General features: G+C 65.4%; 1 protein-coding gene across 1 annotated transcript; it reads right to left on the reverse strand.

Moving 5' to 3' along the window:
* Window positions 1–2,586: 2,586 nt before the first annotated feature.
* Window positions 2,587–9,147, reverse strand: CABP7 (calcium binding protein 7). The gene is made up of 5 exons (XM_086474340.1): window positions 9,039–9,147; window positions 5,153–5,296; window positions 3,658–3,770; window positions 2,841–2,994; window positions 2,587–2,714 (listed from the first exon to the last, which is right to left on the reverse strand). Exons 1-5 carry the CDS (start codon window positions 9,145–9,147, stop codon window positions 2,587–2,589), a joined length of 648 nt encoding a protein of 215 aa, XP_086330466.1.
* Window positions 9,148–10,596: the final 1,449 nt, after the last annotated feature.

A 10,596-nucleotide genomic window follows, 5' to 3' on the forward strand; every position in this document is an offset into this window, starting at 1 on the left:
CCATTAAAATTAATTGAGCAGCTTTGAAAAGCTGAGCTTGAGGGATCACATTATTCCTTTTATCTAATTTTTCTTTTATGTTATTGTATTTTCTGGCAAATTAAATTGTCCTCTTTTTCTTTTTGGCCCCCTTATGTTTATTCACAGCGTCTATAATAGACCTGGTTAAAAATACATATAGAGAGAGACATTGCTGAGGCCACGTGGCTTCCTTTGGAAATGCCAGTTCATAAAAAATCAAAACTTTCTGCAGGGAGATGGATGAAATTTCATTACGGGTGCGGAGCCACCCCACCCCCCACCCCCCCCCCACTTTGCCAGGCAGCCGAAATGATTTCATTGCCGCGGAGCACTTCCCATTTTCATTTCTCATTTGGACGTTCGGTTCAATTTGTTTGATAAATTATACGAGATTAAAAAAAAAAAAATAAAAAAACCAACCCCACAACAACCCAACCCCCAAATCAATAAAAATCAGCCGATTCCTCCTGGCATCCCAAAAGTGGGGGGGGGTGGGGGGGGTGTCCCTGCTCCTCGGTGCTGGGGAGGCCCAGCCGGAGGGTGGGAAATCCCAGGCAGGCGCAAGGAAATGTGTTTTCTCCGTGGGGAGGGGGGTCAAACAGGGCTCTGGGGAGCTGAAGGCTGGGGTTGCCCCAGCCCCGACGCCCCGAGGATGGTCTCCTCCGGCCCCGTTCCCCGTGGGGGGGGGGGAACCCCCTCGGCACTGCCCGCCGTGGGGGGCAGCAGCCTTGCCCGATCTGCTCACGGCACCGAGAGCTTCCCCTGGTTTTATTTATTATTTTAATCTATTTGCCATTAAAAATGCATCGTGCGGGGACTCGGGGAGGGCGATCCGTGGGGCCCCCCCCCCCCGAGCACACGCAGCCGCGTGGTTTGCAGGCGCTCGGCCGTGCTTTCGGCAGCGTCGCTCAGCGCGGGGGCGGGGGTTACACCCGGGCCGGACCCCACTGTGGCGTAAATCAGGAGTAACGGGTGCTCCCCTCCCCGCCAGCCTCGGGACAGGATCCCCAGCCCGGCCTGGGGACGGTGACAATCCCCCACCCCCCCCAAAGCCTCTCTGAGCCCCCCCCCCGTGCCCCTCTGCGCCGCGGGCCGGATCCTGGCTGCCCCCCGGGTTTGCGGTGAAACGGGGTGAAAGCGCTTTTGGGAAGGCGCCTGCGCCTGCGTGTTCTCCCCATCGAGGCACTTTTTAAGGCAAATGGCCTCAAAACATTCATCAGGCGCCAACGTAAAATATCAGGGCACGAGGCCGAGGCGGGGGGAGTAAAACCGCTCGGCGCTCGCGCCGATTCGTGGGAAAGGGCAGGACCCACGGCCGCCCGGGGTGGGGGACACGGGGGTCCCGGCACTGGTGGGAGCCACCCCGAAGGAGCTGGGTCCCCTCCAGCCACAGGTTTGGGGGTGCTCCAGCCCCCCCCCCCCCCCCCCGGGATGCTGGGGGACCACAGACCCCCAGCCACTGCCCACCTCCCTTGCCAGGCGGGCTCGGCCACGCGCTGGCAGTGGCTCAGCAGCACCCATGGGTGCTCCCACAGGCCTACAGCCAGCTGGCACCCGTCACCCCGCGCCTGTCCCCACTCCTCCTCCATCGCTGCCCACTCCCCGGCATCGCCAGGAGCCCCAGCAGCCCAGAGCGCTTCAGAAATCCCAGTTTTATTTCAGATCAGAAACAACCAACCAGGAAGAAAGGAAAACAAAAAAAAAAAAACCCAAAAAAACAAAAAAACAAACCAAAATGAAAACCCAAAAACAACTCCAAAGAATGAGAAACAGCCCCAAATCCGAACCAGTCCGGTGCCCAGGTGGGTGCTACATACAGGCTGGGGGGCGGGTGGGCCCGGCCGGTGCGGGCTCCCCGGCCTCGGGGTCGCTCCAGCTCTTCCCAGGGGAGGGGATCGGCTCAAAGTGCATCAAGCAGGAGGTCAGCGGCGTCCCCCCATCTGGCAGGTGGGGAAACCGAGGCACGGCGCAGGGCCCGGGGCGGGGGGAGGCGGGAAGGGTGTGAGATCCAGCCCTTGGCAGCCAAGTCCATGCAAATGCTCCCATCCCTAGAACCCATCTCAGGCGCGTGTATTGCTTAGGGGATGATTTGGTTTTTTATCATAAATATAGAGCTATAGACGCTAGTATCGGTGTATCCGACGGGATCCTACCCCCGGGGGGGCAATCTGCCCCCGGCGCGGGGTGGGGGGGCAGCACACGGGGCTCCATGCACGTTACATGCACTTACGGGTTTGGTCAGGGGGGGTTAGTTTTCTGGCGAGGGGAGGGGGGGTTGTGTGTGTGTGTGTGTGTGTGTGTGTGTCCCGGTGTGTCTTTATCAAAGGTTCCGTGTTCTGCAAACAGCCATGCGATCGCATCGCCCCGGGCAGCGGGGACCTGGCGTGGGTCTTCCCCCCCCCGCCTCGGGTTTGCCCCCCCATCCCGGGGAGGGAGTGGGGGGGGGGGGGGCAATTGTGTGTCCGATTCAAATCTGGAGAGATCCCTCCCTCTCGCTCGCTGTACCCCTCCGTCGAGGCGCGGGTCCCCGCCGGTGGCCGGAGGCGGGCGCTGGGGGCAGCCCCGCTACTTCATGCCGCTGCGCAGCACCTGGTTGGCGGCGATGAGCATCACGCTGATGATGAAGGCGATGGCGAAGGCGCAGATGAGGCTCTTCCGCACGCAGGTCTGCCGGATCTGCTGGCTGGAGCAGGCTGGGGAAGGGAGACGCAGGGGGTTACCCCAATGCCCCCGCCCCCAGCCATACCCCGGGTACTCAGTGCCGACCCCGTGGCGTCGGGGCGGGGGGTATTTGGCATCCCCGACCGCCCGGCACTCACTCTCCACGTCGACGGGGCACTCCTCGGCCGTGCCCATGTGGCTCTCCTCCTCCGTCATGATGATGTTCTCGATGTCCTTCATGGAGAGGTGCTCGCAGAAGGTGTCGTACAGCAGCCGCTTCAGCTCGTCCACCGTCAGCTTCTGCATGTCGCACTGCGGGGAGCGGGCAGGGGCTGGCTGACCCCCACGCTTGGGGGGGGGGGCACAGTGATGCTGAAGGGTCCCCCGGCACCCGTGGGTGCTGTGTTTTGGATGGATCCCCCTCATTCTTGACAGGGGAAGGTCTGGTGTCCTGCTGACCACCCTGCTGACCGCCCCCGGCAGAGCGGGGCTGGCTGCTCCTGCGAGGGGCACCCAACGGGCGCTCGCACCATCTGCCCCCACCCCCGCCATGGCAGGGACAGAAAAGCTTTGGGCTGATGGACCCTGACCCTGACCCTGACCCCGACCCACCAACCCAAACCTGGAGCCTGAGCCTGAGCTTGACTCTCGCCCTAAGCCCAACCCTAAACCTGACCCTAACCCTGATCTTAAGCCTAACCCTGACCCCAACCCTTAAACTGACTCTAACCCTGACCCTAACCCAGAGCCTGATCCTGAGCTTCACCCTCGCCTTAACCCCAGGTCCAGCCTTGACCCTAATCCTAACCCTGACCCTAACCGTAACTTCAACCCCAACCTTGACCCTGACCCTGACCTTGACCCTAACCCCAGCCAGACCTTGACCCTAACCCTGACCCCGAGCCGTCCCCCAGTGCTCCCAGTGCAGGGTTGGGAGCGGGTGCTGACCCCAGGTGGGAGGTGGAGGGTCCCTACCTTCCAGAAGACAGTGTCGAAGTCGGTGCCGTGGAACTTCTCCGGGATGCCCGAGGTGGACAGCTTGGGCCCCAGTAACGTCACAAACTCCTCAAAGTCCACCTGCCCGTCACCTGCGGGACACAGAGGCGGTTGTCACCCCCCCCGCCCAAACACGGGGGCGTGTGTCATTCCCACCCCAACCACCAGGGTCCCCATGGGGGGAATGACACCCTGCCTGGACTCGGTGATGCTCAGATGTATCCCCGCTCCTGTGCAGCCCAGGGGGGTCCTGCTCCAAGCCTCAGTGGTTTTTGGGAGGGACCCTATTCCTGGGCTTGGCACTTGGGGGGCTCAGGCAGTGCCCAGAGACCCCCCCATCTCACACAGGAGCCACTAACATCCACCCACGACAGCCCAGAGCAGCAGCCGGTACTACGGGACCTCAGATTCTTGGACTTCACCAGCCAGGGACTCCCAAACTGGCTGGGGACCCCCAACACCAGCCAGGACCCCATGGCTGGTCAGGGATCCCCCCAAACCAGTTGGGGACCCCAACCTCAGCTGGGGACCTCCAGCAAAGTGAGGGGTTCCCCAACATTGGCCAGGGTGCCCAACACTGGCGGGGGTGTCTGATGCCAGTTGGGACCCCGATGCCATGTCAGGACACCCTCACTGCTGTCTGGAGACCCCCAAAACCAATCAGGGACCCCAACACTGGGTGGAGACCTCCAATGAAGTGCCATCTGGGACCCCCAATGCCATCTGGGGACACCCAGTGTTGACTGGGGCCCCTCAATGCTGGCTGGGGACCCCAAACACCATCTGGAATCCCAATTCCAGCTGGGACCCGATTGCCGGTTGGGGACCCCCGGGGTACCCGTGACCCCAGGGGGTGCTGGGAAGGGGCAGGGTGCTGCCGGGCCAGCTGTACCCCGCGGCTGCGGAGGCTGCTGGTGTCAGGGCTGTCAGGCCAGCACTAACAATGAGTAATGAAGGGAGCGGCGGCTTGGCAGCGCTGCCGGAAAGGCTTTTAAATGGGGGGAAAAAAAGGAAAGCAATAAATTAACGAGCTCTTTAAGATCCCGATGAGTGTGGGAGTGACAGGGACAGGCCGATGGTGGCAGCGAGGGCTGGAGGCGCATGGCCAGCCTGGCCCGCTGGGCGGTGAGAGCACGGCCCGGGGTGCAGGATCCAGCCCCGGCAGCCCAGTCCAGGCAGGTTTGCCGAGCCGGGAGAGGTGCCGTTCCCACCCGCAAGCGCTCCAGGATCATTAAATCCTCCTAAACGAAGCTGCAGTGGTGATGATGGTGGTGATGATGATGAATGAGCAGGAGGCTCCAGGCATGAGGCAGAGCCTGGCTCAAGCTCTCCTGCATCCCGCATCCCGCGTCGGGTCCAGCAGCCACCAGCCAGTGGGGTGGAAACGGAGCAAATTGGGTGTTTCACCAAATGGAGGGTGCTGGGGGGTCCCGTCCTCATCCCCGTCCCCCACCCCGGGGTGCCAGGGTCCTACCGTCCATGTCGAGGCGCTGGATGATGACTTCCAGCTCCACCTCGTTGGGCATGTAGCCCAGGGAGCGCATGGCCGTGCCCAGCTCCTGCTTGGAGATGAAGCCGTTGCCATCCCGGTCGAACACCTTGAAGGCTTCACGGATCTCTGCGGGGGGAGTGGGCATGAGTCTGGTCACACCCCCCCCCCCAGCCCCAGCCGCCCCCAGCCCCGATCCCCACAGATCCCCCGTGGGCAGCACTGGTGGCCCCAAATGAACCACCCATCCCTCCGGCCACACTGGGCTCCCCCTTCCAGAGGGGAAACTGAGGCACAGCAGGGAGGACCCCCAAGGTCTTTGCTCCAACGCCGGCCACCTGCTCGCAGCACCCGCCCTGCCCTTGCCACTGCCAAAACCCCAGCATCCTGCCCCAAAAACACCTTCCTTGGACATGCCTGAGCTTGGGGTGCCTGCCAGCGTGGGGGCTGTGGGTGGGGTGACCCCCACACTGCGGCAGCACCCAGCTGGGAGCATCCCTGTGCCCCGGGTGCTGGCATGGGGAGGGTGCTGGGTGCCAGCTGTGCCAGCACCCACGTCCTCCCTGGGGGCTTTGCACCCAGGCCAGGGTTACAGGGTGGGTGCCGAAGCTGTGCCGCACTTCAGCCAAAAAAACGACCAGCTCTGACTGGGGTCGCTTTGGTGTCAGCAGTCTCCTGTGCAGAGGAAGATGGGATGGAGTGGGAGGAAAAGTGGGAGGATTTAGGATTTCTGACTCAAAATGAGCCCCTGGGACACAGTCAGGGAGAGGTTGCACCGAGCTCGGTGGGCAGCGGGGAAACTGAGGCACGGTGCTTGCCATGCCACGTGGCTACTGCCCATCCAAAAGCCTCACAGTGCCCATCGGCTCCATCCTGCCTCCCTCTGCGCTTGGGGCTGGACTCCTTTTTTGGGGCACTTTCTGCCTTTTTATGCCCCCCCCCCCCCCCAACACGTGGAGCTGGAACCAGGCTGATGGGAATGAAGGGACCAGGCGAGTTTGTATCGGGAACACCGGGAAGCCGGGCCAGGGTGTCGGTGCCCTCTTCCTTCGCCAGGCGGCAAAGCTGCCAGCGCCGGGCAGCGCAGACATGCACGTCTCTGCCGCTGCCGGAGGGCTTCGTGTTGGAAGAGCCCGGCAGCAGAAACGAGGGCTGAGAACTTCGGGGTTTTTTGGGAAAAAAACCTCACATAGGGTTGTGCTACCGACCCCCAGCGCTCGGCGACATCCCTGCCTAGATGGTGGCCCATCTATGTGATGTCTTCCCAGGTGTTTTGGGGGAGTTTTGAGGGGTTTTGGCCTGCTATTCCCATGGCTGAGCTTCTCCATGGGCAGCATGCCTGCCTGGGCAGGGTGATGCTACTGGTTCCTCCCCTGCCCCGTGCTCACAGGGAGCCCCGTTCTGGTCTGGGCACCCCCAAAATTCATCCTGTGAGGATACTCATCCCAGACGACCCAAAGGTGGGTCCCCATCACCCCGCTCAGGGTGCTGGAGGAAAGGCAAGGGCATGTCCTGACAGTGTCCAAACCAGGGTCCCAGCAGGGTGTGTGTCCCCCCCCAGGCGGGTCACCCCAATTCTCCCCGGCCGAGCCAGCAGCACCCTGTCCCAGTTTTGCGCCCCACGTCTCCTCGGCCCTGGGGCAGCTGCAGGGCTGGGAGGGTGCCTGGGTGTCCCAAATGTCTCCCCAAACCGGGGGGGGGGTGACGAGGTGGGAGCAGGTGACAGCACGGCCCCCCCCGCAGCGGCGCGGGTGTCTGGAGCCTCGTGGGGTCACCTTGGGCCTCCCGCCGCCGCCATCGATCCCCGCGGCCGCAGGTGGGGTGCTGGGAGGGTGCGAGGCCCCTCCGCGCCTGGCGGTGCTGCGGGAGGCCGGGGCAGCGCCACAGGGCCCTGGCCCACGGGCACACGCGTGCAGTGGGTGTGCACTCACGTACACACACGCGTGCGCACACACACACACACACACACACGTGTGCTGCAGCGGGGCCGCGCACACGCAGCATGCAGCGGCGCGCTTGTGCGCGCACACGCACGCCGGACACCTTGCAGCAGCTGCGCTGCGCGTGTGCCTGCACACACCCGGACACACGCACCCCCACGGCGCAGCGAGGCTGCGTTGGTGCTGCACGCTCAGACGCCTTCCAGCAACACGCTTGTGCGTGCACACGCACAAACCCACGGTGCCGTGGTGCCGGGCTTGTGGGTGCACGCACCCTCCTTGCAGTGATGTGCTTGTGCACACACACACACACACACACATACACCCCTTGCACTGCTGCTGTGCTTGTGCACACACACCCCTTGCACTGCTGCTGTGCCTGTGCACACACACACACACACACACACTCTCTTGCACTGCTGCTGTGCTTGTGCATGCACACACAGCCCCCTTGCACTGCTGCTGTGCCTGTGCACACACACACACACACACACTCTTGCACTGCTGCTGTGCTTGTGCACACACACCCCTTGCACTGCTGCTGTGCCTGTGCGCGCGCACACGCACACACACTCTTGCACTGCTGCTGTGCCTGTGCACACACACACACACATACACACTTGCACTGCTGCTGTGCTTGTGCATGCACACACAGCCCCCTTGCACTGCTGCTGTGCCTGTGCACACACACACACACACACACACACACACACACACACACGCTCTCTGCAGCAGGGCTGTGCGTACGAACCCGTCCTGCTCTGACGCTGTACGTGTGCACACACACGCTGCAGTGAGGCTGCCCGCGTGCACACACGCACCCACACGCACCCACACCCCCTGGCCCGAGGCTGTGCGTGGCACCAACCGGTGTGTGGATGCGGGTGTGCGTTACACACTCACACACAGACACAACCCCTGCAGTGAGGCTGTAAATGGGCACGGAAGCGCACCCGCACACGCCCTGCAGAGCTGTGCCCACACACACACCCCCACACACTCTCTTGCACACCCGCCGTGAGCCCGTGTCCCTGCCCACTCGGGGCTCCCAGACAGGCTTTGGGGTCAGAGTCCCTCACCGTCCCCTAGCCTTAGGGCTACCCCGTGCCTCAGTTTCCCCCCCCCCGGGGGTCCCCAGCGGCTCCAGGCCTGGTGCCGAGCCCCCTCCACCCCCCCCCCCCGAAGGCCCAGCGGGGCCGTGTGTGGGGCTGCCACGTGCCTCAGTTTCCCTTGCGGCGCTGGTGCCGGGGCAGCGATGGGGCCACGCGTGCTGCTTTCCCCAGCAGAACAGGGCTCCCCGGGGACACCCCGAGCCGGGGCGTCCTGGGGGGTACTGGCAGCGCCTGTCCCGCCGCCCCGGCAAACTTTTGGGGTAGAAAAAGCCGTTCTGGCGTTAGCGAGCTGAGACCGGCCCCGCTCATCGCATGGGTGGGCAGAGCGGCGGCGGTCGCTCCTCCCGGCCGGAGGCCGGTGCCACCGGGGCTGCGCGGTGCCACCGTGCCCCGAAGGGGGTGACACGGGTGACAGCCCCCCCCCGGGGCCCCCCGCGCCGCCAGCCACTGTCATATTATGACAGCGAGGCGGGGGGGGGGGGGGGGGTGTCCGGCCCCACGCCGCCACCGCCGGTCCCTGCTGTGTCATATTGTCACAACGGCGACACCGGGACACCCCCCGCTCCCCCCACCCCTCCTCCTTCGGCTCTCTCCCACGCTTTCCTTCCTCCCGTCCTCCTCCTCCTCCTCCCCATCCATCCATCCATCCATCCATCCATCCGCATCCCGGTCGCCTTCAATCTCCCCAAGGCGCCCCGGGGTGGGTGGGGGGTGCGCACCCCAACGCCCTCCCGCCCCCCCCCCCCCGCACAGCACATGGGATGGAGTCCCCCCCAGCCCCCCCCTCACCCCACCCCCACCCCACCCCCCCCCGCTCACCCTCCAGCTCGTCCTCGGGGATCTCCACGGGGTGCTGCTCGGCGAGGATGTTGGGGACGGTGTAGATCCCCCGGTACATCAAAGCCGCCGTCACCGGGTGGAAAGGCATCTTCGGGGCTTCCCAAAAAGCCAAAGTTTAAACCCAAATCTCCTCGGAGGGGGCGGGCGGGGGGTTCCCCAGCCGGTACCGGGGTACGCTAAAACCAAGTTACCGGTGCCCGCCGCCCCCCGCCCGGCACCAACCGGCCAGAGGGGGGGGCCAGGGCGAGCGGGCGCTCCCCGTTCTCCGGGGCCGGTGGTGGGACGGGGTTGGCGGCGGAGCCCCTCACCGGGGAGTCAGGGCGCGGGGGGGCTCCGCGCCGGAGGAGGCTGGGGGCGGCCCGGTTCCCCCGCGCACATGCCCGCCCGAAGTGGCAACGGGAGGCGAGAGCATCCAGGCACCGGCTAAATCCCGGCGGCGGCGGCGGCGGCGGGGGGGACGGGGCTGGCCATGCCGCTCCGGGCCCCCCCCCCCGCCCCGTCCGACCTCCGCCAGCCCCGGGGCCGCTCACAGCCCCCGGGGGGCCGCTGCCGCCGGGCCACGCTCCCCGGTGGGGCCCGGCATGGCGGGGCCGAGGCCGAGGGCGGCCTCTTCTTCTTCTTTTTCTTCTTCTTCTTCCTCCCTCCTCCTCTTCTTCCTCCCCGCTAAGTGTCCCGGGCAGGGCCGGGGCTCGGCTCCCCGCCGCTGGCTCAGCCCCCGGCGCCGCGCACACGCTCCCCCCCCGCCGCCACCGGCAGACGGAGCATCCTCGGCCGCGGCCCCGGGGAAGCGGCGGCGGAATCCGAGGGGAAGCGGCGGGGCCGGGCGGGTTTTGAATGGTCCCGCCTGGCAAATGGGGCTGGGGGCGGGGGTGGGGGGTGGTGCCTCCCCCCCCCCCCTCTCGGGGGGGGGGGGGGGGGGGATAAGGAGGGAAGGCGGAGGGGGGAGGGGGGGGGGGGGAGTTGCGGCAAAAAAGGGTGTCACAGCCACCCAGGAGCGTCCTGGGTCGGATCCTGCCCCGGTGCTGGGGCAGCCGGCCGGGGTGGGTGCTCGGGGGTGCTGGGTGGTGGGGAACGGCAGCCCCAGTGCCAGCGCCAGTGGCGGTGGGTCCGTGTGGCACGCCGTGTCGGGCAGCCGTCACCCCAGGGTCCCCCATGCTGTGCAACCCAGGCTGCCAACACCCCGGGGTCCCCACACACGGCACCCCGTGTCCGGGCAGCTGTCACCCAGAGGTCCGCACACACAGCACCCCGGGCTGTCATCACCCCGAGGTCCCTGCACACAGCACCCTGGGCCAGGGCAGCCATCACCCCAAGGTCCCCACACACGGCACCCCGTGCCTGGGGTGGTTGTCACCCCCGGGTCCCTGTACTTGGCATCCCAGGCTGCCATCGCCCCGAGGACCCCGCACACAGCAGCCTGGGCCAGGGCAGTTGTCACCCCAAGGTCCCCAGGGTGCTGCAAGGCGGCAGGGACACCATGGCCGGACCTCCTGCTCCGGGCAGAAGCGAGCTGTGGAGGGGGAGCAAAGCGGGACTG

The sequence above is a fragment of the Leptosomus discolor genome, chromosome 16, assembly GCF_034619465.1.
Source record: "Leptosomus discolor isolate bLepDis1 chromosome 16, bLepDis1.hap2, whole genome shotgun sequence".
Taxonomy (NCBI): Eukaryota; Metazoa; Chordata; class Aves; order Leptosomiformes; family Leptosomidae; genus Leptosomus; species Leptosomus discolor.